The sequence below is a fragment of the Phoca vitulina genome, unplaced genomic scaffold, assembly GCF_004348235.1.
Source record: "Phoca vitulina isolate PV1807 unplaced genomic scaffold, GSC_HSeal_1.0 scaffold20, whole genome shotgun sequence".
In the NCBI taxonomy this organism is placed as follows: domain Eukaryota; kingdom Metazoa; phylum Chordata; class Mammalia; order Carnivora; family Phocidae; genus Phoca; species Phoca vitulina.
This window is the reverse complement of record NW_022589723.1, coordinates 10,765,826-10,792,477: the sequence shown is the minus strand read 5'-3', so window position 1 is coordinate 10,792,477 and position 26,652 is coordinate 10,765,826. Positions and strand designations below refer to the sequence as shown.

The following is a 26,652-nucleotide window of genomic DNA, read 5'->3' as shown; positions in this document are numbered from 1 at the left end:
CTCTCAAATAAATAAATAAATAAAATATTTAAAAAAGATATACGAATTCTGGTTTCAGCAATTAAAAAAATATATTAATCTTCTAATGTGAAAAAGTTCTTAAAATCCACAAAACCTTTTGTGAAAATGTTCTGAAATGGCACTTATTTTTGAAGTATAACTCAAGCCTGATTTTAGGAGAAACATTAAAAAAATCAACTTTACTGAAATGTAATTTACATATAATAAATGTACCTATTTTAAGTGAAGAGTTTGATGAGTTTTGAAACCTGTAACTGTCACCACAAGCAGGGTATAGAACCATTTCCATAATTATAAAAGATCACATGGGCTTTTTTTCCCCCAGAAATAATGGCTTTATGCTTTGCTGATGTTGCTCAGACTAAAATTCTTTTTAAATGAATCCTCTTCATATGAATATTTAGTTAAAAAATCAATTTAGATTCAGAACATTCGTAGGATTCTGCATGAAGCGGCTTCTTTGTAGTGAATAACTCTCCACTTTACCCAACCATTGATCTGATTTCTTAAAGTCTTTTCTAGAATTTCATATAAACATAACATAAAACATACTGTTTTGTGTTCTAGCTTTTTTCACTCAGCATAATGTTGTAGCTTATTCCTTTTTATTTGATGAATAGTATTCCATAGTATGGATCGATCACAAGTTGTTTATCCACTCACCTACTGAGGGACATCTGAATTCTTTCCAAGTTTTGGCTATTATGAAGGCAGATGCTATAAACATTTCTGTACAAATCTTTGCATGACATATGTTTTTCATTTCTCGTGGGTAACTACCTGGGAGCGGAACTGCTGGGTCTGTGTTCAGTGTATGCTGAACCCTTTAAAAAATTCCAAACTGGGGGTGCCTGGGTGGTACAGTTAGATAAGCGACCAACTTGGTTTCGGCTCAGATGGTGATCTCAGGGTCATGAGATCAAACCCCACATCGGGCTCCGAGCTCAATGTGGAGTCTGCTTAAGATTCTCTCTCCCCCTCTGCCCACAGGCCCCCCTCCCCACCCCCCACTTGTGCTCTCTCTCAAATAAATTTTTTTTTTTTTAAAGAAAACTCCAAACTGTTTGGCATAGTGGCTATACTGCTTTTATAGTATCAGTACGTATGACAATTTCAGTCACTCTACATTCTTGGCAATACTTGGTAGTGTCAGTCTTTTTAATTCTAGCTACTGTAGTGGATGTGTAGTAGTGTCTCTCTGTGGTTTTAATTTGTATTTCCCTACAGACTAATGATGTTGAGCATCATTTCATGTATTTATTGATCATTCATATGTCTTCTTTTGTAAAGTGTCTATTCACATCTTTTGCTTAATTTTAAAAGTAGATGTCTTTATTATTTAACTGTAAAAGTTCGTTATATATCTTGGGTACAAGGTCCTTTGACAGATATATATGTATATTGAAGATATTTTCTCTCAATCTGAAGCTTGACTTTCATTTTCTTAATATCTTTGAAAGGGTAGAGGTTTTTAATTTTGATGAAGTCCAAGTTAGCACTTTTTTTCCTTTTATGGTTCATGCTTTTTGTGTTCTCTCCAAGAAATCTTGTCTATCTCAAAGTCACAAAGATTTATGTTTCCTTTTAGAAGTTTTTGATTTTAGCTTTTATAGTTTAGGTCTATATTCCATTTTGAATTACTTTTTGTGTAGTGAGAGGTAAGGTTCTTTCCTCTCCCCCTCCCCCCACTCCATACTCAGGGTTCTGACACCATTTATTGAAAAACTCCTTTCTGCACTGAATTGCCTTGGTAACTCTGTTCCTAATTAATTGATCGTATGTGTGTTGGACTCTTTCTGGATTCTTAATTCTGTTCCATTGATTTATATGCCTATTCCTCCACTCCCTCAAAAAAAAAAAAAACCCTCTATAATTTAAGAGGAGTGGTACAGACTACATAAAGGAGACATAATAATAGTAGCAAGAACAATAGTTAACATTTTTCAAGTCCTTACTGAGCCAGGTGATTCTACTTTGCTTGTAGTAGCCCACTTAATCATCACAGCCCTACCAGGTAAACACTATTTAACTTCATTTTACAGATGACAGAAATATGGCAAACAGTGATTATTATAGTATACCCTGAGTAACAGTTATTATGTGGTAGAGGCAGGACTGAGCTCAGGCAGTCTGATTCTAAAGCCACTGCTCTTGATCACTGTATAGTAGATAAGAATTTGTGAAGATAGATTATATACCACTAAAGAGATCCACAAAAGAAAAAAATCTTACTAAATCTAGATTAGTCTGGAAGCATTTTTGTCTATCTTCTACCAAAATAGCTTTGGTAGCTATTTTTGTATTAATCTTCCATAGAAATTTTTGGCTGTTGTATGGCCAGCAAAGAAAAATCTTTTCAAGGGACTGTTTTGTTTTGTTTTGTTTTGTTTTTAAAAGGTGCTCTAATAATTTTGCCTTGACTTCAAATAAGATAAAATGGTTTTGAAATCAACATGGCGGCATTCTCATCAAGAAAGAAAGTTCTTGTAAAAGCATGCACATCTTTTCATGTCTCATATGGTTGTTCAGTCAGAAGCGCTCTTTGGCTACTGGTCTGAGTGTAAGAGTTGACACAGTAGCATTCTCTGCAGTGAGTCACTTGGTACACTTTGTGGCAGGCCAATAGTTTCACACAGCACTGAAGGCTAGGCAGTAGGCCGATATTTAAGGGATCAGAGGTTACTTAGTATGCACATCTTTTATCATCATTTTTAAACTACTTAAAAGTGTTTTCATTAAAAACACTTGACTTTTTTTAGTGATTAAAAATGACCCTTGTAGAGAATATGGAGAATAGAGATAGGTAAAAAGAAAAAAATTTAAAAATCATTCATCATCACCCAGGTACTAAACTTACTGATTTAGATTGTCATCTATATTTAAAAAAAAAAAAATCGTGATAATATACTACAAAACATTTAAGCATTCTGCTTTTTTTCCCCATTTATCATGATGTCACAAACATTTGCTCATGCAGTTAAGGCTACTATTTTAAATAGTCTTATAATAGTCTGTCATATGGATATATCATCATGTTTTTATAAATATTCCTTTATTTGGATTTTATTTCTTTTTTTGTTTCAGGAAGTAATGCTGTGGTGAGCATCTCTGCACATGAATCTTTGCCTGAGATAACAATATTTTGGCCTTTTCCAGGGTGCCACAGGGGCTGGTTTTCAGGGCTGGAGGAAGAAGCCTAATAATGTCTATGATACAGGAAAGACTGGATTCTTCAAACTAGGACCTAAGCTCCCAGTTATTTATGCAAGGCCAGGGCACTTAAAATAGCCTTCCTGCTGGAAGATGGTTAAGTTGAATTAGATCTGTGTTAGCTAGTAAACTGAATCCAGTTATAGATGACCCTGACCACAAGCAACAGCCAGGCCTATTTTAAGCCATATTGCTAAGTGAAACAGGTGGTTGAAGGAATGTCTAAGAAGACATTTTTCCCTGGTTTAGATAAATCAGACAGACAGAATCAGAGATGACCATCCCAGCAAACAAACTGAGATACTCTCCCAGCAACTAAGTGTCCATTTCTTCAATGGGAAACAAGTAACTAAACTTTATTAAAATTGATGTACTCTGTCTCACAGGACAACAGGCATACTTCAGGGCACATCACTTGCTACAATCGAAGGCCCTCCCAATTGCCACTGAAAAGGAAGACCTCAAAACAGTAGCAACATATGCCATAAATGGTTAAAAAAAAAAAAAAAGGCAGGTTGCTAACTTACGTTTTTAAGTCTGATCATATGAGCCATTCCTTACCATACTTTTGTGATCCAGCAAAGAAAGAACGTGTAAGAACAAAGGGTCTCTCCTTTCCCTTAGATCGTTGTATCAGTCCTTCTGCGGTAGCCATTTGCTACAAAGATAAAGGAGAAAAATTTCAAAGGGATGATTAGATTAGGGCATTGTGCAGACATCCCTAATAAGCTACTGAACATGCAAAAAGTCAATAGTAGGTGGGAATATAAAATGGAAAATATGAAAATCCACCAAATAATTTTCATGATGTAATGAAACTAAATTCCGCTATCGAGTGGAAAATTTTCTTTGATTAAAAGAGAAATGAAGATAGTAAATAAGCTAGCATATTCAATGCTTACTATTGCTAAGCATTTTATAAGATTTTCTCTTAAAATCTATCGAACAACCTCTGAGATTGACCGTTTTCATTGATGAAAAAAATAGATTCAGAGAGGTTAAGTGACTGGCTCTGGCCTACATAAGAAAATTCTCTAAAGTAGTTTGCAGTTATAGCAAGAGGCTTTCAAGGAAGGAAAGCACAGTTCAGATAGTATGTGTTTATGTAGGCAGCAACTCCCACTGGAAAATATACCAGTTGGTGGGAGGGCCTTAGGAACACAGTTACAGGATGAAAATAACAAAGAACCATGGATATCAATTAGGGCAAATGACTGACAAATGTTTTGGATGTGACTGGCAAACGGAAGACAATTCTACCATCTTCTAATGAGAAGGCTAAGTAGTTTATTTTATTTTATTATGTTAGTCACCATTCATTACATCATTAGTTTTTGATGTAGTGTTCCATGATTCATTGTTTGCGTATAACACCCAGTGCTCCATTCAATATGTGCCCTCCTTAATACCTATTACTGGGCTAACCCATCCCCCCACCCCCTTCCCCTCTAAAACCCTCAGTTTGTTTCTCAGAGTCCATCGTCTCTCATGGTTCGTCTCCCCCTCTGATTTGCCCCCCTTCATTTTTCGAGAAGGCTAAGTAGTTAATGAAGGCCTTCTAAAAAAAAGAACTTACTGAAATTCTGTATCTATGTTCTAAATCTTATTCCCCTGGTATGAATATAAGACTTGCTGTATTTAGACATTTGTGAAATTTCATTTTTTAAAAAGATTTTGAGAGTGAGAGAGCACGAGCTTGGGGAGGGGCAGGAGGAGAGAGAGAAGCAGACTTCCTGCTGAGCAGGGAGCCTGACACAGGGCTCAATCCCAGGACCCTGGGATCATGACCTGAGCCAAAGGCAGACACTTAACCAACTGAGCCACCCAGGTGCCCCCGTTTGTGAAATTTCAAAAAATTTGTTTTAATTGCTTTTGTTTATGTATTTATACATTGCCTACTCCAAAAAAAGTTTTGAGGTATTCAATGCCATTTATTAATGACTCCTGTCAAGGAAGATGTTTCTGTGTTACCATTAATCTCATAATATCTGTAATTCAGAGAAAGAAAAGGTGCAAAGAAATAGTAAGTCCTATATTGGCTACAACCTGTAAGATCCATTGCAGTTGTTAGAAAAGTCACACAAAGAGAAATGAACAATATAGTATGGCTATTACAAATGACTTTCAACCCAAAAGGCAGGGCACATGAGCCCAAGTGGCTTCTTTATGGATGTCTTACCTGATAAAAACCATAGATGTTGTGCAGTTCCCTGTGCTCCCAATTGCCATGATGAATGACATTCTTCTGCATGGTTAGCTCTGGCCCTTTAAAGACAGAGGGCTCATTCATGTCGTTCCATATGTAGAGGATGTCAGTAGATCCCTAGGAAGTAAATTTCTTCTTTGGTCGTGATAATACTCCTATAGTGATGATGTTAATATGATAGCCATCCTATTCCTCTTTCATAATCCATTTAATGTATTATTACTATGTTTATTATCTATGTTCTGTCTTCTGTTCCAATGCTATAATAAAAGGTCCACAGGGCAGGGAATTTTGTCCATTTTGTTCATTGATAAATCCCAAACACCTAAAACAGGAGCTGAACTACAGAAGGTTCCCAGTAAGTATTTGTCGATGAATGAAAGAATGCTGTGTGGTATTGTCCGTGAAATATACACTGCCCAGCAAGTCCACTCCAAGACCTACTCTGGAGAACCCCCATACAGGAAAGGTTGTGAATGTTCACAGTTAGAGTCTATAACAACCATCATCTGCTACAACTCTTAACTAAGGGCAATTAAAGCTTTCCACGATAAGATTCTGCCTTCCCTCTAATACTCTGAAGACTTTTTTATTAAAGATTTTTATTTTTCCTTGTCAGAGAGAGAGAGAGAGTGCACAAGCAGGGGGAGCAGCAGGGAGAGGGAGAAGCAGGCTCCCTGCTGAGCAAGGAGCCCAATGCAGGGCTGGATGCCAGGACCCTGAGATCATGACCTGAGCTGAAGGCAGATGCTTAATGGACTGAGCCACCCAGGCGTCCCTACTTTGAAAGACTTGGCAGCCAGTATACCTGTTTGTTAGCATGGTCTAGATTTTGTATTCTACACAGGAATTGTTCAGTTGAGAGTGGGAAGGGGCTGCTGAGTCATCTAGTTAACGTGGTATTGAAATCCCTTTTATAGAATCCCTGGTCTCTCAGCATTTGACTCAGTAGCTACAATGACAGGGAGTCCCTCAGGAAGCTCATTCCATTACTTTCTAAAAGTCCTGCCCCTTGTAACATCCTCTCAGTGGGCCTGGCTTGTCTTTTGGGATACCACAGAATACATCTGCTGCCTCACCCACACGCCAGTCTTCAGGTGCCTAGGGGAGACTTAAATATATTCTTTTGACTCTACCTTCAACTATTCCTAAACATGTATACTTTTATGAACAAGGCTATATGGTTTCCAGATATTTAACTACCTGACTGTCCTGCTGTAGCACTCTCCAAGTCAGGGGTTGGCAAATGTTTTCTAGAAAGGGCTGGATAATCTTTCCAACTCTGCTGACCATAAGGCCTCTTTTTCAGTAACTCAACTCTGATATAGTGTGAAAACAGCCATAGACAGTAGGGAAATGAATGAACACGGCCAGATTTCACCCAAGTGTTATTTATCCCTCCTCTAAGTTGTTTTCTGTGTCCTAATACATGATGCTCAGAAACTAGAGTTTAGTGGTTAAGACTTGGGCGTGAGAGACAAACAGACTGAGATCAAATCTTAGGTCCAGCACTTAGTAACATGGGTGAACTGAGCAGGGTTTTAAACTTGTCCATACATCAGTTTCCTCATCTGTGGGATTAGAATTAATTATAGTTCCAACTTCAGAGGTTTTTGTGAAGATGAAATGGTAAAATGCCCAGAAACTGCTTAGCACAGTGCTTGGCACACAGCAAAGAACTCAATTTATATGAGGCATCACTATCATCCTCCTCATTGGTTGAAAACAGTTCTCTACAAGTGGCCTTTCTGGTTCTCTCTGGGATTCTTATAATATTTTAAGGATTATTTATTATTTCACTTACTTTTTTAAATTTCAAGTTTTATTACATCTTTTATTTTTTCTTAAGATTTTACTTTTTTATTAGAGAGAGAGAGCAAAAGCAGGTGGAGGGGCAGAGGCAGAGGGAGAGGGAGAATCAGGCTCTCCACTGAGCAGGGAGCCCAATGTGGGGCTCGATCCCAGGACTCTGAGATTATGACCCCAGCCGAAGGCAGACACTTAACTGACTGAGCTACCCAGGCACCCCTATACCTTATTTTTAATGTCACATTATACTTTGCAAGATATTCTCATATATGTCACTATCATCATCTTTAAGCTATAGAATATTATTTTATGTAAAGTTTATGTAGTAATTTGAAAATATAAATCTCTATTATTAAGTACTTCGATATGTCACAGAGTCTATTATGATTGAGGTAGAAATCACAGCTTTTGTGCCTTTGATAATATATATGGCCCCTCTCCTGGCACCATTAAAGTCTGTAATGTGGTGCTATCCTTGCATTTTCAGCCAAGTAGTATTTATCAAGAGCTACTCAATGAAGCAGAGTAGTAGTTCTATTCTATCATGTTTTTCCTTCTTTCATCCTTCCAAGTAACTAGGAAAGAGCAAAAGAATAAAAACAAACCTGATAAGCAGAGAAAGTGAAAAGACCTGAATACCACTCTCTAACCTTGGGATTGGTGAAATCCAGGTAAGAGGAGAGACCTGTAGAGGCAGAAGAGTAGACCGTGAGAAACAGTGGTGTTCATGGTAGGATGTGCGGTAAAGATGTAAAAGCTGGCTGATCACTGGGCACCTTAGACATAAGGTAGCTGAGGTGGAGGCATGGTCACGCAAGACGTGAAGGAAGGCAATGCTGGACTCCAGTGATAATCAGTAGACCTTCCAACCCGAGAGGCCCAGGGGAAGGCCAATGAACAAGCATTCAGATGGAGCCTGTCCCTCACTGATGGCCCAAGATAGCCCAAGTAAGCATGGCAAATATCCTGGAGTGACCCTTCTGTCCTTAAAGAGAACAGAGAAATGTTCATGAGTGGTGTAAGGGGGAAAAGGAATGCATAGGGTGTCTCTTCAGTACGTGGATTTGTGATAGAGTGCCAGGATATGATAGAGTGGTGATTCCCCTTTGTCCTCGGGTTTCTACCATGGCTTTAAACTAATAATTTCTGAAATGAAGAATCCAGAGTTGCTGGAGGCAGCTGAGGTCACTCATGAAAAGTCTGGGAAATCAAAACTATGGGCTAACAAGGCACAGAAGATTCACAGGGAGAGACTGTGAACACTTTTTCTTGGCTTTTTATTTTTATTTGCCTAGAGAAATGGAGTGCTTGCTTATTTTTTATTCATTCATTGACTGATAAATGTATACAAAGCACTCTGTACCAGGTGTTATGAAAGATACAAAAGAAGGTAATACCATCTCTTTCTTAAAGGTGCTTACACTATAGCAAGGGACATCTATAAGAAATGAGGGTGATGGCCATGCAACCTTCATTAATTGGGACTAAACAAGTGAATTAATAAGTGTATAAAGTGCTATCTTACCAGGCCAGCATACTCCTTCAAAGTCTCCTCCTTCATGATTCCTCACAAAGAAGCCCTGTTCTTTGGCCTTAACATACACTGAGTAGTTAGGATCGATCTTGATGTGGGGGTCACTGATGACCACAAGCTGTCCGGACATAGAGGTTTGAAGAGCTCATCAGTTTCATAGGAGTTATACGTTCGTTTTTATGCTTTCATCATAGTTTTGGGGTTCAAATTTTACTCAGAAATAACTACTAGTATTGAAATATTTAAGACGTCAGTAAAACCCTAACACTTTTCATGCTTATGGAAATTGAACTGGTATCAAAACCAGGCCAGTGCTCTTTTATAATTATTGCTGCCCAACCAATACATGTTCTCAAAATAGCAGTTATTAAGCTTCTGTCTGACGTGCTGGGTGCTATACATAAAGGATTAAGTCATCCTTGCTCCTAGACATCTAGAGGCTAATACTAACAAAAGCAAACACTAAAGAAAAAACAAAACAAACCTTCCCAACCCAATGGTACAGGTATATTTAGGAAGGAGGTCTGAGAAGAGCTGTAATCACAGCTCTGTGTCTCTAAGGTCTCTTTACCTTTCTAATGCCATCATTTCCTAGTCCAAAGCCACAAAACCCTTTATTTGGTTATAACAACCTTCTCATCATCCTGCCTCAGGTCTATTCAAATTTATTCTACATACTAAAGTTTAATTCGCCATTGCTCAAAAACTTTAAAAAACTCCTAATTGTGGTAAAATATACATAATATAAAATTTACCATCTAAACCAATTTTAAGTGTACAGTTCAGTAGTGTTAAGCACATTCACAGTGTTGTACAATGTCCAGAACTCTTTCCATCTTGTAAAACTGAAACTCTATACCCATTAAAAGCAACTCCTCATTCCCTCCTCTGCCCAGCCCTGGGCAACCACCATTGTTCTTTCTGTCTCTATGATTTTGACTACTCTAGGTATTACAGATTAGTGAAATCATATAGTATTCACCTTTTTGTGACTACCTTATTTCACTTAGCATAATGTCCTCAAGCTTCATCCATGTTGTAGCATATATCAGAATTTCCTTCCTTTTTAAGGCTGAATAATACTCCATTGTATATATGTGTATATTACATTTTATTTACCCAATTGTCTGCTGATGGGACACTTGGATTGCTTCTACCTTTTAGTTATTGTGAATAGTGTGGATATGAACATGGGCTTATCTGCATGAGCATATCTGCTCAAGTACCTGCTTTCAATTTCTTTGAGTATATTCCCGTAAGTGGGATTCCTGGATCATATGGTAATTTTATTTTTAATTTTTTAAGGACCCGCCATACTGTTTTCTGTAGTGGCTGCACCATTTTACATTCCCATGGTTGGTGTTTCAATTTCTCTACCTCCTCACTTGCTATTTTCTGGTTTTTCATAGTAGCCATCCTAATGGTATGAAATGGTATCTCATTGTGATTTTGATTTGCATTTCCCCAAAGATTAGTGATGTTGAGCATCTTTTTATGTGCTTGTTGACTATTTGTATATCTTCTTTGAAGAAATGTCTATCAAGTCCTTTTCCCAATTTTTAATTGGGTTGTTTGCTTTTGGTTGTTGAGTTGTAGGTGTTCTTCATATATTCTGCATATTAACCCCTTATTCAAAAACTTTTAATGTCTCCAAATGTATACAAAACAGCCTACGATAAGGTCAGATTCCCTCCTACTCAAACCTTGCACATGCCTTGTTTTCTTGCCAAACCAACCTGTGCGCTGTTTTCCAAACACCACTAGCTGCTTCAGCCTCTGGCTGCACTGTCTCCACCCCCTCCCCACTTCTCAGCTAGTTAGAGACTCATCCTTCAGGGCTCATCTAAAATGCACAAAGCCCAGCGTGAGTCCAGCTGGATGCAATCTTCTTTCTCCTAGTCCACTCCTGACCCTGACCTTTCTTTGGCTGTTATATTATTGCCCAATATTGTGGTTGTTGTATACCTGCCTTTCCCCCACTCACTGTAAGACCCCAAGAAGCTCATCTTTGCATTCCCTCATCTTTAGAACAGCATTTTGAACATCTGATTGATGGCTTCAATAAATAGTTGCTTATAAGAATATGGGTTCTGGAGTCAGGCAGATCAGAGTTCAGATTCTTGCTCTACTACTTATTATATGCCTTTGTGCAAAATATAAAACTATTCTTAGCCTCAGTTTCTTCATCTGAAAAATGGGCTAACAAGATCTACCTTTTAATTTTGTGATGACTAGCAAGAATAATGTGTTCTATCAAACTCTCTGGCCCATAGTAAGTACTTGCCAAATGGTAGCTATTAATTGGGAAATTAGGAGAATGGGAAATGAAGAATCTGTCTCCATTTCTGATTGACTGTTAAGAGCTTTCAAGCCATTCCATCCCCCCTTACCCTTCTGCCACATCTGACAAAGAAAGCCCTAATGCTTCCTCCTTGGGTGCCAGCAGGAAGTTCAAACCACACAAGCCCCAGGAATGCACAGGAATCCTCACCCCAGTCCAACCCTCTAACCACCATAAAAGCTGAGCTGTCTCCGTTCCCAGATCTCTCAAGCCATCTTCAGACCAGCCTGGGAGCCAGCCCTGCTTCCCCTAGAGTGCCTCACTATGTGACTAATTAACCTTTTCAGACCCTGTAGTGTCCACGTGATGTTCTCAATCTCGAGATTGATGTTGACATCAGTACCACATTTTGCTTTTGGGGTATCCATCATATCCCTACAGGGTGGCCACAACAAACGGGACTGAATGCTAGGCCCTGTTATCCTGTGGGGACCTAGACAGCTAAGGAAGGGACGGATGGTGGGACCATCTTTCCACCACTGCTTTCCTATTATCACAGTTACAATTATATTTGATGGTATTATTTTCATGGCTATTTTTTATCAGGTGGCTCTCCTCCACTAATGTGCCAAGGCAAGTTTTAAAAATTAAACAAGTGCTTTGTAATTAAGAGGTTTTGAAGGGTCGGCTTATTTTACCTTACGGTTTTTGCTTCTGAGCAGCTCTTGCATCCTTTTGGGGTTTGGAAATCTTTTCTTGTCCCAAGTGAAGTACCTTTTGCCCTCGGTATGCTCTATGTCGAGCCACATGACATCATAAGGAATGTCATGTTCATCAAATCCTGCATCAACCTCTTTTACATCCTGCTCGTCCTCATAGTTCCAGCGGCACTGATGGTACCCCAAGGAGAAGAGAGGGGGCATGGCTTGTGTGCCTGAAAGGGGAAGATGACAACTGAGCTGGCTACCATCGCAATGATAATTACATACATGATAAACATTTCCTGAATGTCTACAGAGTCTAAGCACTGAGCTTGATACTTAGCATATCAAGGAGAAGAAAACATAGTCCTTACCCTGAAGAAAGTGACAATTTGGCTGGTGAGGCAGGCATGTAAATTAACTGCTCCGCTCTGAGGTATAACTGCTATGTTAAAGGTAGCAGCCTAGTGTTATGGGAATACAGAGGGGTTAATAAATTCTGCCTGCAGTAAAGTGTGGGGTCTTGAAAGGTTTCATAGAGGTAGTAACACTTGGTTTGGACTCTGAAGAATACGAGGAATCTACCAGAGAGAATGGATAGAACACTTAGGCACAGGGCATAGAAAAGACACAGAGGCAAAGAAGTACATGATAAATTTAGGGAAAAATAAATATTCTAGGGTGGTTACATTGTGAGAGAGACCAGTAGAAGATGAAATTGGAGAGGGTCAGTTTGTAAGGGGCACTGTAGTTCAAGCTAGGAATGCTAAATCTTCTCTTATGGGAAGTCATCAAAAGTTTGGCAAGATGTAACCTTAGCAGACTTATGTTTTAGAAAAATTAGTGAGGGAGCAGTGTTGAGACTGACTGAAAAGCAAGGAGACTAAAGGCAGGAAAAACTCAAATTATTATCAAAACATTTACTGATAACATGGAGGACTTCTGGTCAACCACTTGCATTTATCTCTTTCCCCTCCTAAAGTCCCAATAAAATCAGAGTAAAGGAAAGAAAAAAAGAATAAAGCCACAAGAACAAAGAGAATGGGAGAGGAGTAATTTCAACAAAATTTTGGAAGGTGGCAGGCAGGGGAGGGATGGTAACCGTTGAGCAAAGTGAGGGAAGCTCTCACCAGAGTGCTTGTGAGGTGGATACTGAAGTCTAGCTCACCCCTGCTCCCAGAACACTAGCAGATGGAAGATCCCCGCCCCCCCCCCCAACTTTCCAACCCCAGTACTAGAGTGCTTCCAGGCAGAACCTTATTCAAATCCTCGAAGATGAGAAGGACCCACATGTAGAAATACAATAAAAGGATCTCTGAGAAAACCGGGACAATACAAGAAAAGTAAACATCAAAACATTATCATTAGTATCTTTGGGGAGATGAAAAAAGATATTGCACCCATGAAAGACTAGTATAAGATACTGGGAACAAGGAACAATCAGAGGTTAAGAAAAAGTATGAAGAAATTAGACATACAGCATAAGTGGAAGGTCTAGAAGATAAAATTGCTCAGAAAAAAAAAAGGGAGATTATAAAATCTGTACAGTAGAAAAAGAAAAGGGAAGGGAAGAAATTATCAAAGGAATAATCAAAGATTGTTTTCCAAAACTGAGGGGCACATTTCTCAAGACTAAAAGAGTCCACACCTAATAACCAACACAATAATTATTTAAAAAGATCCATATCAAGGCATTTTATTGTCAAATTTCAGAATTTTAGAATATTAGAAATTTCAGAACATATTTCAGAGAGAAAAGACAGATCATATACAAAGAAACAGAATTCAGAGTGATTTTGGAGCAAGAAGATAGAAGGTAATAGAGAAATGCCTTTGAATTCTGAGAGAAATAATTTTCAATCTAGCTAGCCAAATGATCAATCAAGGGTGAAGGCAGAAAAAGAGATGTTTTTGTACCTGCAAAGATGGAAAAAGTGTACCTCTAATGCACACTTTCTTAGGAAACTCCCAGGATGACAGCTGTGCAGGGAGCCCAGAGAGAAACAACCCCAATGGGGGCAGGACAGAGAGATCTGGGAAGGAAGTCTCTGGGGAGAAAATTAGAATGAATAAAATATCTGACACTCTTGAGCATTTGAAAAGCATAAACACTAAATATTGACTTAAGCAAAAATGATGATATAACGATACTGGGAGAGAAGAAGGAGGGATATGATTGAGTTAAATCCTCATCAACAGATAATCTGTAAACTTAAAACTTGGATTTCTTTGGACATGGTGGCAGATCCACTGTTTTTGAAGCATTTTCTTATAAACTAGGCTTATTCTCAATAATAACAATGTTGAAAGAGCCTGTAGGTGGACCTTTACAGTACTTTTTCCTATATGAGTGTCTTCCCATGTCCATAAATTTTTGGTTGTTTCTCCCATCAAAGTTGGAATCAAATTCCTCTTCCCCTGAACATGGGCTGGATCCAGGGACTTTTAACAGAATGTAGCAGAAGCGATGCTGCATTACTTTTATTTGTAACAGCTTTATTGAGATGTAACTCACATTCATACAGTTCACCCACTTAAAGCATACAATTCAACTTTTGGGGATATATTACATTACCATTTTTTAAAAGTTGTGGCAAAAAATATATAATACATAAAACTTGCCATTTAAACCATTTTAAAGTGTACAATTCAGTGGCATTAATTACATTCAGAATGTAGTATAAGGATTACCACTAGCTATTTCCAAAACTTTAATATCACCCCAGACTGAAACTGTAACTATTAAGCCATAACTTTCCATTGCCCATCCCATCCTCCAGCCTCTGCTAACAGCTAATCCACTTTTTGTCTCTTACGAATTTGCCTATTGTAGGTACTTCATGTAAGTGGAATGATATAGTATTTGTCCTTTTGTGTCTGGCTTATTTCATTTTGTATAATGCTTTTAAGGTTCATTCATGTTGCAGCCCGTATCTGAATGTCATCCCTTGTTATAACTGAATAATATTCCATTTTATGTATTTAACACATTTTGTTGATCCACTCATCTTTGATGGGTACTTGGCTTGTTTCCATCTTTTGGCTATTGTGAATAGTGCTGCAATGATCATTGGCATCCAAGTATCCAAGCATCCAATTTTAGTGGAATTGCTGGGTGTATTAGGGTTCTGCAGAGGAACAGAATTAATAGGATGTGCTTTGTACGTGTATATTTATACATATACAGAGAGAGAGAGAATGATTTTAAGAACTGGTTCATGTGATTGTTCGGGCTAGCAACTCAATTCCACAGGGCAGGCTGGCAGACCAAAGACGCAGGGAAGGTGCCGCTTGAGTATGAAGGCAGTCTGGAGACAGATTCCTTTCTCTTCAGAGGACCTCAGTCCTTTTCTCTTAAGGTTTTCAACTGACTGGATGAAGCCCACCCACATTATTGAGTGTAATCCGCTTTACTCAAAGTCTATTGATGTAACTAATAGTACTGACAGTATAATGTTATCTTAAAAAATAACTTCACAGTGACATCTAGACTAGTGCTTAACCAGATGTCTGGATACCATGACCTAGGCAAGCTGACACATAAAATCCTATGTTTAGCTTTTTGACGAAATGCGAAGCTGTTTCCAGAGCAGCTCAACTACTTTATGTTCCCACCAGCAGATAATAAGGTTCCAATTTCTCCACATCCTCACCAACCTTTATTATTTTCTATTTTTAAAAAACTTTTGCTGTCCTAAGGGGTATCTCATGTGGTTTTAATTTTCCTTTTCCTAACAACTAATGATGTTGAACAACTTTTCATGTGCTTATTAATCCATTTGTATATCTTTAGAGAACTGTCTATTCAACTCTCTGACCATTTTAGAATTATTTTTTTTGTTGTAGAGTTGTATGGGTTCTTATTTATTCTGGATACTAGGCCCTCATCAAATGTATGATTTGCAAATATTTTCTCCCATTCTGTTTATTGCCTTTTCACATTCTTGATAATATTCTTTGATGCACAAAAGTTTTTAATTTTAATTAAGCTGAACTTATTTTTCTTTCTGTTGCTCATGATTTTGGTGACTTTTCTAAGTATCTGTTGCCAAATCCAAGGTCATGATTTCTTCTTTCGTTTTCTTCTAAGAGTTTCATGGCTTTAGCTCTTATATTTATGTTGCTGATCCACTTTGAATTTTTCTTATATGGTGTTAGGTAGGGTTCCAACTTCATTTTTTGCTGGTGGCTATCCAGTTGTCCCAGTACCATGTGTTTAAGAGACTATTCTTTCCCCATTAAATGGTCTTGAACCTTTATTGAAATCAATTGGCCAGGGATGTATAGGTTTATTTTTGGACTCTCAATTCTCTTCCTTTGGTCTACATGTCTATCCTTATGCCAGTACCACACTGTTTGGATTACTTTAACTTTATAATAAGTTCTGAAATTGGGAAGTATGAGTCTTCCAACCTTTTTTTCCCAGGATTGTTTGGCTATTCAGGGCCCCTTGCAATTCCATACGAATTTGAAGATCAGCTCTTTCACTTCTTCAAAAAATGACCACTGGAATTTTGGTAAGGATTGCAGTGAATCTATAGATTGCTTTTGGTAGTACTGTCATCTTGACAATACTATGACTTCTAATCCATGAACATGGGATGTCTTTCCATTTATTTAGGACTTCTTTAATTTCTTTCAGGAATGTTTTATAGTTTTTAGTGTATAAGTCTTTCACCTCCTTGGTTAAATATATTCCTAGGTAGTTTATTTATTTATTATTTTTTAAAGATTTTATTTATTTTTTTGATAGAGACACAGCTAGAGACACTCTTAGACAAGCAGGGGGAGTGGGAGAGGGAGAAGCAGGCTTCCCGCGGAGCAGGGAGCCCGATGCAGGGCTCGATCCCAGAACCCTAGGATCATGACCTGAGCTGAAGGCAGACGCGTAGCGACTGAGCCACCCAGGTGCCCCCTCCTAGGTAGTTTATTCTTTTGGATGTTATTATAAATGGAATTGTTTTCTCAATTTCTTTTTTAGATTGTTCATTGCTGGTGTACAGAAACACAACTGATTTTGTGTGTTGGTTATATACCCTGCAACTTTGGTGAATTTATTTATTAGCTCTGGTAGTTTTTTGTGGATTCTTTGGGATTTTCTAACACGTTGGATTACATCATCTGTGAATAGAAATAATTTTACTTCTTCCTTTCCAATTTGGAGGCCTTTTATTTCTTTTTCTTGCCTAACTTCTCTGGCTGGAACTTCCAGTACAATGTTCAATAGGAGTGGTGAAAGTGGGCAGCCTTGTCTTGTTTCTGATCTTAAGGGAAAGCTTGCAGTCTTTCACCCCTGAACAGGGTGTTAACTGTGGATTTTTCATAAATGCCTTTTATCATATTGAGGAAGCTTCCTTCTATTCCTAGCCTTCTGAGAGTTTTTATCATGAAATAGTGTTGGATTTTGTCAAATGCTTTTTCTGCATCAACAGAGATGATCTTTTACATCTTTTAAAGATAAAATGCTTTAGTGCTAAAGCCAGTGGTATATTTCAATGGAGAAGAGAACATAGAAAAGTTCAAGTTGGGACACTGATTATCTGAGATAAAGGCAGAGAAAGCCCAGGGCTTAAAGGCTCCAAGGAAAGCAGATGGAGAATATTAGGGATTGGAGAGTGGAGAGTTCTAGCCCCAGTACAATATTTTACCAAGCTGAATGGGATGAAGGTGGGAGGAGAATGCCTGCTTCTTGAAAAGCATATAAATTCTATATGGTGTGCAACAAATATTAACTTACAGTGATGATACATGCGATAGAGGAAATGTAATAGAAGAAGAGGCTGACACTTCCGCAAGTACCTGTAAGGTATGAGTACTGCTTGAAAACGTCAGAAGGCGTAGGTCCTGTCAGCAGAAAAACATCAATGATTCCACTCTCTGACATCCAGTGCACATCAGTTCGACATCTGACCTTTTGTTTAGCTGCAAGAGGGCCCATCTGGGTCAGTGTGTACTAGAAAAAAGAATGGAATGAAGTTCTGAAAAATTGCCCTCTAACCTACAGTATATAAGTATCATCCATATGTAACTAACAGGTACATATTATTAACTTTCACTGATTATACTGCAAAGACTTTGGTGGCAGAGAATTGTCACTACAATGCCCAGAGCTATGACTACATTGGTTTTGTTTCTTAACGTACATATGACATGCAGCCATGATCCATAAGCTCACCTTCACTGCAGGCTCTGTATTGATCTCCACCAGTGTTTCGGAAGCATTGAGCCAAAAAATGCCTAGAGTCCTGCCAAGTTTGTGGGCCAGGAGATAAGGCACTGAACCATAAATGCCCATTTTGTCATGTATTTTATATCCATAGACATCCAGGTTATAAAGACGGTAAGCATCGCCATCACTGAGACACACAAAGATGGACTATCATCAGTTACAATCACAAATATATTATTAATGAATAGTATAGCTCCATTCTCCCCTGCAAACACTTAAGTCCTATGCATCTTTCAAGGCTCAACTCTTACCACTTCCCTAATCCAACCACAGTTAATACGATTCTCCTCCTTTGATTCTTTTGGCATCCCCTCCTGTGACAATTGGCATGCATGGTCTCATATCTTAGATATCTTTTCTGAGGATTTCTTGTGAGGTGAGGACTGTTTCCCGTGAATTCTCCACAATAACAAGTGCACAGTAGATATAATTGGCAAACTTTGTATTTCTCTGCTGCTAAAACAAAATGACCAATAGTGTCCTAACGCTTCCACAGTGCTGAGTAGGGAAAGATGGGGAACTGAATTGGGGTGGGGAGTCCAAAGCTTGGCTTGGTGTGTGAGCAGCACAGTTTCTGATTCACTTGTTACTACATCCACCTGTTGACCTGTTGTGTAAACAGCATCTGAACCCAGCGAATTGATCAGACTCTGTTTCTCTTTGGTTTGGCTTCCTCTTAGTCTGATGCCTCTGGCATTTACTTGTCAATAGTGTTAGTCTGAAATTATCTCTCTGAAGGAATCAAAGGTGACATGAGATGGCACACTTTTCCATTCTCTGATCACTGTCCTTTTTTGGTAAAAGCCTTTTTCTAGGTCAGTGATTTTCACAGTGTATTCTCCCAGGTTCCACAGAGAGGCCTTGAGGGGTGAAAGCAAAACCTGGGGAGGTAGTGTGATGAAGCTCTCTCCCCTACTTCAACCACAATAGTTCCATATTTTTACTTCCTCTGTAGATTTTAGGTTCAGCATTACAGTTTTTATAATTCTCAACTTTTTTGCCAAAAAAAAAAAAAGATAAAAATTGAAAACCACTACTCTTAAAGTTCTTAAAGATCTACAAGCATTATCAAGGAGGAAAAGGCTAGGCACATACTGGCCCAGGCTCGGAAAGCTCACATATTTTCCCTTCAAAGTTTTCCAGTCCAGAAACCAGAGTATCCTATAAGAATTTTTGTTTTCACTTTACCTCGTATTTTTAAGTTGGTGTGATTCTGCATGTTGCGGGATCCCATAGAGATGCTCAAATCCATGCAAGGAGAAATCCAAACCAATGGAGGCAGGACCTGAAGGGACAAGGATACTGAGTTTTGCTTCTCTGTGGGACAATCAATTAAGGAGACTTACTTGCCTATGAGTGTAGCATGATGACTAGACTAGGGATCTAGCGACCTGAACTTGCCCTGATCAGTCAGTAAATCATGTGTGTGCCTTTTCTGTAAGATGTTACATTCAGGTACTGTGGGGATACAAACATGCTCAAGGCAAAGTTCTGGTCACTTATTAGTGTTTCCTTAGCTATGTGCTGAAGCTCTCTGTGTCTTCATTTATAGTAAATCTCCTTTTCTATCTGTAAAATATGGCTATGAACTTTAGATTTTTTTTCTAATCTGAATTTTCCTAAAATGTATCACATGCTTCTTTACATTAGGAAACAAAGGATACTGAGCAATTTTAATCTTCACTAGATAGAAGACTGGGTGTCTTCTTATGATCATTTATTCTTACTGCATACAGGGACTATAATGTCAAGGGCATCAGAGAGATCTTTCCTCACTCCTCAAAATACCCCTTCCCTGTGACTGTAGATATGTAAGTTTTTTAAAACTAGAGACAAACTCCTTTATTTAACCATTATTTTAGAGATACGGGAAAAATGCAAGTAACTAGGAGAAATAACAGACTTAAATTCACTCTTAGGTAAAAGTATTTGACATGAAATGGTCCTTATTTAAAGGAATTTATGGAAAGGGGGTGCTATAGAGAAGGTCAAATAGATTATGATGTTACAGAAAGGAAAGCCTGATGGCCCCCCTACTTAAACATTTTGGACATGTTGTCAGTCCTGATAATTATGCTAGGCTATAGATATAGATGCTAGAACAGAAATCTCAAGGTGTTAGGGAAGACCTGTTATCCTACTGGTAGGAGGGAGGAGGAAAGTATTTTTCCAACTCTATAAGCCCCAAGTATCTGAACTGTATATCCTAAAGAGACAAACTCCACCCCCGACACCCATTATCACTGTCTAGTGAGAAATGTCACAGATGGGCATGTGATACTCATGTGAATGATGGGGAGGCCTGGAAAAGGTTGAGAACCAATGGCTTGCAATGTTGGAGCTAATGAGCTCTAGAACTTCATTTCTCATCACTTGACTCTCATAAAAATAGAATGTGGCATTTGTGGCTGTCTGATATACTGAGTAGTACCAGCAGTGTGCTGACCTAGGCCCCTAACATGAGACCATCAACTCCATGAGGCCTGTACTTCTCTTACATACCCCACAAAAGGTACACATTCACTATTTCTCTGTTGCAGTGCATTAGTGAAGAACAGAAGACCCAAATCTGAGATTTCTGTTCCCCTTACAGAAATCACTTATTTGGGTGGAAGGTTGAAGAGACTTTAGATAGCGATATTTAGCCATTTTGGCATGTTCTCCTTTAATACTACACCAATTTCAATTTTACCATTAACTTTGACATCCACAAATTTTCCGAATTTCTCCTCCCACAGGCCCAGATCCTCTTGGTCTTCCTGATGGCACAAAAAAAGGAGCAAATTGAGTTTATACACTGCAACAAATGTGGTTACCACAATAGCATATTTTATTTGGATTGTTAAAAAATCAGACTGAGAAAATGAGTATCTTTTAAAAGACCTGTTTGTGATGTCAGTATATTTAACAAATTTGATCTGTGTTTTATATAAATGCTAGTAGTCATCCTCCTTATGAACTGCAGCTGACATGAATATAATTTTTTATTGTGGTAGAATAGACATAAAATTTACAATTTTAACTATTTATTTTCCACTTTAACGATTTTATTTATTTTTTTATTTTAAGTAACCTCTACACCCAACGTGGGGCTTGAACTCATGACCCTGAGATGAGGAGTCACATACTCTACTGAGCCAGCCAGGGACCCCACCACCATTTTTTTTCATTTTTACCAGGTTAAAATGACATTAAGTACATTCACATTGTTGTGCAACTATCATCCATCTCCAGAACTTTTATATCTTCCCAAACTGAATCTCCATACCCATTAAACAATAACTCCCCATACTGTCCCTCCCCAGCTTGTGACAACAGCCATTCTACTTCTTGTCTGTACAAATCTGACTACTGCAAATATCGCATATAACTAGAATCATGTAGTACCTGTCCTTTTGTAACTGGCTTATTTCACCTAGTATAATATCTTCAAGATTCATCCATTTTGTAGCATGTGTCAGAATTTCCTTCCTTTTTAAGGTCAAATGATAGTCCACTGTATGTATATACCACATTTTGTGTGTGCATTCATTTGTCAGTGACTCTTGGGTTCTGGACTGCTTTCACGTTTTGGCTACTGTGAATGATGCTGCTAAGAACACAAGCATACAAATATTTGTTTGAGTTCCTGCTTTCCCTTTCGGATATATATCCGTAAGTGAAATTGCTGGACCATATTGTAATTCTATGTTGAATTTTCTGAGGAACTGCCTCACCATTTGATATAAATATCTTTACACAGTCCAAAATGATGTGAAAACACTTTGAAAAATGCAGTCTTTACAAAAGTCAGATTTTTAAAATTCTTTTTTTTTTCTTGTAAACGTGTGAGGCAAAATAATTAGAATCAAATAATTTGGGTCAAAAAGCAGACATTTTGGATGAGATGGGTACTTCCCCACCCTGCTTCAGTTAGCCAAACTACATAATAAGTCAAGACTGCTCAGGTTCACAATCTTTTGATGTAGAGCTAATGAATTTTCTTGGCTTTACAAGTTTCCTTTCTTGGCTTTACAAGTTTCATTCTTCCTCTCTGGTAGAATGAAAAAGTCTTCTAGAAACTGTGTGTGTGTGTGTGTGTGTGTGTGAAATGCATGTTTCTTTTAAAAAATGAGCCCCATGCCCATTTCCAGGTGGTTTCTTCATAATTATAAGCTTCTGTAAAGTGAGCCTCTATGTGAATGTGTGTTTAAATCGCAACTGCATTCTTAATGTAGGGACTATTATCCTTGGGTCTGTGGATGGGCTTTAGAGTTTGTGAACTCCTTCAAACAGTATGAAAATTTTGTTGTACAGAGATGGTTCATAGCTTTCATCAGATTCTTGCAAGGACATCTACGACACAAAACCACTATCTAAGCTATCTAAATCTTTTTTTTTTTTTTTAAGATTTTATTTATTTATTTGACAGAGAGAGACACAACGAGAGAGGAAACACAAGCAAGGGGAGTGGGAGTGGGAGAGGGAGAAGCAGGCTTCCCACCGAGCAAGGAACCCGATGCGGGGCTTGATCCCAGGACCCTGGGATCATGACCTGAGCCGAAGTCAGATGCCTAAAAACTGAGCCACCCAGGCGCCCCCTATCTAAGCTATCTAATTAGAGGTCTCCCCAAAGCTGACTGGACATGTTGTCACAAAACTGTGTGAAGCTATGTCCTAGTTGTCCTTCTCGATTTGAAAATGGGAGAAATATTCTCTGTCATATTCATCAGCATGGGTCAGTTTTCAAGAGGAAGAAGCATGTCCTTACTGCACTGGAAATATTTTTCACCATTCCTGGTGGCCATACCTACTGTCAGGGATCCTTCAAAGATGCATGTGGCTTTGGATGAAGGGAAGATTTCTGGAATGCCCATTTTCCATAATTCAGCTAAAATAATCTTTTAAAAACAGACAGCAGACCACATATCTCTGCTGCTTACAGCCTTTCCAGGGTTTTCCTTTGCCCTTAAAGTCCAAAAAGGTTAACAAGACATAGAAGAATGCCAGCTCCATGGTAATGAGGGACTTCGATTTATTCAACGATACATCACCAATTCCTCGAACAGTGCCTGGCATATAGGAAATACTCAACAAATGTTTGTTGAATGCAAGAATTATTACAAGACTTTCCACAGAATTGCCCTGCCTATCTCTCTGGCCTTGTTATACAGCATCTTTACCTTTGTTTTTCTTTATCCTACTAAAAAGTATATATATTTTTAAAATGTCCTCAAATGTGCTCCTTCCTACCTCAAGGTCTTTGAATATGAAATTCCCTCTATTGGAATATTCTTTTCCCACCTTTTGACTAGCTAATGTATCCCCATGCATCAGTTTCAGTTGGAAAATCATTTCCTTCAGGAGGTCTATCTTGACCCTCATCTTGGTCAAGTTCCTTGTTATATTCTCCTATAGCACTCTTTTTAACACTCCTCATGCTTGTACTTGGTCAGTGTCCATCTTTCCTATTAGATTCTAAGATTCATGAGGACAGGCTGGGATTTGTTTTACTCACTGCTGATTCTCCTTGCCTAGCATAATTTTTTCAGCTGGCACAAAAGCAGGCACTCAGGAATTACCTGTTTTATGAATAAATGAATGAATGAATACATGAATAGACAAATGAATGAAAGAATGAGATGACAAGGTGAGCAAAAGAGATAGGCAGTCCCATTTATATGCAGTAGAGTATTTATCAAGTACCCATCTCTGAGAGGAAGGGAAGAACAGAACCATTATATTCCACATCATGGTAATGATGGTGAAAGAGATTTCAAAAAGCTAAATTGCTCAATCTAGATTACCTGAGAAGCGTCCACTGATGTGTCCTCCTTATTTTCTTTGGCAGCTCTGTTTCAATATAAATAACGTTGTTTCACTCATGGGAAAACTGACAGAATTTTGTTCAATGATAAAGATTTTAATTTCCAAATTTTGAGACCCCATAAATTGTATCTTTTAACTTATTAAAAATAATGTCATTACAAAAATAAGTTTATGAAATTGAACATTTATGATGAACATTAATCCAATAGCTTGATTTATTAAAATGTAAATATATTTAAATTTTCTTGTTTACCCTTAAAGAATTTTATCAGTTTTATTATACATGTAATACATAATCCATCAATGAAACAAAACATAAGCAAGCAAGGTAGAACACAGCTGCCCTCACCCAATTTTACCTCAGTACAGAGCAACATAATGCACTGTCTTCCAAAATGATTGTTGACAACTTATTCTATCATGTACAGTTGGATTTGAGGGCTCATTTCTCCCCATTCTTAACAATACTGGATGTTATACACTTCTAAAATCTTTGCCAATCTAAAATTTTAGAAAAGACTTTCCTGCCTCCTGACAGTGTTCTGATGGAGTCTCAAAGTTTTTACTTTAGCTGCCCTATCAACGCATTGATTAGCATGGATTTTGTAAAATAGGATTTTAAAAACTGGAATGTAATTTGTTAAAGAGAAAAAAACTCATTTTCTCGAACAAAAAATTTTTTTAGAAAAGACAATACATTTCAATTTGAATTTCTTTCATTAAAGCTGTAAACTACCTTTTTATACATTAAATGGTATTTCTATTTCTTCTGTGAATTGTCTATTCGCACTATATGTTAATTTTTTAGTGTAAAATAAAGTATGGATATGGATGGGTATATAATATAAGTTCAGAGGTTAAAGAGTAATATAAAGTGAACTGTGAACCCACATAAGCCACAGAGATGACTTGTTCCTTAGGAGTTCCTGCGTGCCTCTTCTCAAATGTATCATCTACCTCCTCCCCTGACCCTTCAGAAGTAACCACTTTACTCAATTTTGTGTGAAACCATTCCCTTGCTGTTCTTTATAGCATTCCCACAAATGTATGAGTCCTCCAACATGTATTTGGTTTTGCCTTTAAAATTTTTTTTATACAAATAGAAATGTACTGTAACATACTTTTTTCACTTTTTATTTTTTTATTTTTGGGGGAATCTTGTTTTAATTTGCAATTTCCTAATGATATATGATGTTGAACATCTTTTCATGTGCTTACTTGCCATCTGTATATCTTTTTTGGTAAGGTATCTGTTCAGCTCTTTGGCACACTTTAAAGTTCGGTGTTCATTTTCTTATTGTTGAATTTTAAGAGTTCTTTGTATATGTTGGGTAGCAGTCCTTTATCTGATGCATCTTTTGCAAATATTTCTTCCAAGTCTGTGGCTTGTCTTCTCATTTTCTTGACATTGTTTTTCACAAAGCATTAGTTTTTAATTTTAACGAAGCCCAATTTATCAGTTATTTCTTTCATGGATCATGCCTTTGGTGGTGTATTAAAAAATCATCACCATAACCAAGGTCATCTAGGTTTTCTTCTATGTTATCTTCTAGGAATTTTATAGTTTTGTAATTTACATTTAGATCTATGACCCATTTTGAGTTCATTTTTGGGAAGGGTATAAGGTCTATGCCTAGATTCATTTTTTTAAAATTTTTTATTGTTATGTTAATCACCATACATTACATCATTAGTTTTTGATGTAGTGTTCCATGATTCATTGTTTGTGCATAACACCCAGTGCTCCATGCAGAACGTGCCCTCTTTAATATGCATCACCAGGCTAACCCATCCTCCCACCCCCCTCCCCTCTAGAACCCTCAGTTTGTTTTTCAGAGTCCATCGTCTCTCATGGTTCGTCTCCCCCTCCGACTCCCCTCCTTCATTCTTCCCCTCCTGTTATCTTCTTTTTTTTTTTCTTAACATATATTGCATTATTTCAGAGGTACAATCTGTGATTCAACAGTCTTGCACAATTTACAGCGCTCACCATAGCACATACCCTCCCCAATGCCTATCACCCAGCCACCCCATCCCTCCCACCCCCCCACTCCAGCAACCCTCAGTTTGTTTCCTGAGATTAAGAATTCCTCATATCAGTGAGGTCATATGATACATGTCTTTCTCTGATTGACTTATTTCGCTCAGCATAACACCCTCCAGTTCCATCCACGTCGTTGCAAATGGCAACATCTCATTCCTTTTGATGGCTGCATAATATTCCATTGTGTATATATATATATATATATATATATATACCACATCTTCTTTATCCATTCATCTGTCGATGGACATCTTGGCTCTTTCCATAGTTTGGCTATTGTGGACATTAGATTCATTTTTGAAATATATTTTTTATTCAGGTAAAATTTACAGTGTCTTATTAGTTTCAGGTGTACAGTATAATATTGCAACACTTCTATACATTACTCAGTGCTCATCATGGTAAGTGTACTCCTAATCCCCTTCACCTATTTTACCCATCCCCATTCCCACCTCTCTTCTGGCAACCACCAGCTTACTCTCTATATTTAAGAGTCTGGGGTTGTTTTTTTTTGTTTGTTTGTTTCTTTTAATTTGTTCATTTGTTTTGTTTCTTATATTCCACATACCAGCGAAATTATTAGGTATTTGTCTTTCTCACACTGACTTATTTCACTTAGCATTATACCTTCTAGATCCATCCATATTGCTGCAAATGGCAAGATTTCATTCTTTTTTTACGGCTGAGTAATATTCCATTGTGTGTGTGTGTGTGTGTGTGTGTGTGTGGTGTACATACATACACACACCACACACATATATACCATATCTTCTTTAACCATTCATCTATGGATGGACATTTGGGTTGTT

At 37.9% G+C, this 26,652-nt stretch overlaps 1 protein-coding gene across 7 annotated transcripts in view; it reads right to left on the bottom strand.

Moving 5' to 3' along the window:
- Positions 1–26,652, bottom strand: part of GANC (glucosidase alpha, neutral C) — a 71,100-nt gene that overhangs the window by 19,187 nt on the left and 25,261 nt on the right. For 3 of the 7 annotated variants that reach the window (XM_032417881.1, XM_032417880.1, XM_032417883.1), the window contains exons 7-16: positions 23,778–23,823; positions 20,684–20,750; positions 19,180–19,276; positions 17,938–18,118; positions 17,562–17,715; positions 11,760–11,995; positions 8,772–8,898; positions 7,852–7,931; positions 5,411–5,554; positions 3,793–3,889 (exon numbers count right to left, since the gene is read on the bottom strand). In XM_032417881.1, coding sequence (XP_032273772.1) covers positions 3,793–3,889; positions 5,411–5,554; positions 7,852–7,931; positions 8,772–8,898; positions 11,760–11,995; positions 17,562–17,715; positions 17,938–18,118; positions 19,180–19,276; positions 20,684–20,750; positions 23,778–23,823 — 1,229 coding nt within the window. Of the gene's footprint in view, positions 1–3,792; positions 3,890–5,410; positions 5,555–7,851; positions 7,932–8,771; positions 8,899–11,759; positions 11,996–13,584; positions 13,811–14,241; positions 14,891–17,561; positions 17,716–17,937; positions 18,119–19,179; positions 19,277–20,683; positions 20,751–23,777; positions 23,824–26,652 lie in introns of those variants that run through there. The other 4 variants (XM_032417882.1, XM_032417885.1, XM_032417884.1 and 1 more) reach the window with 4 other exon arrangements.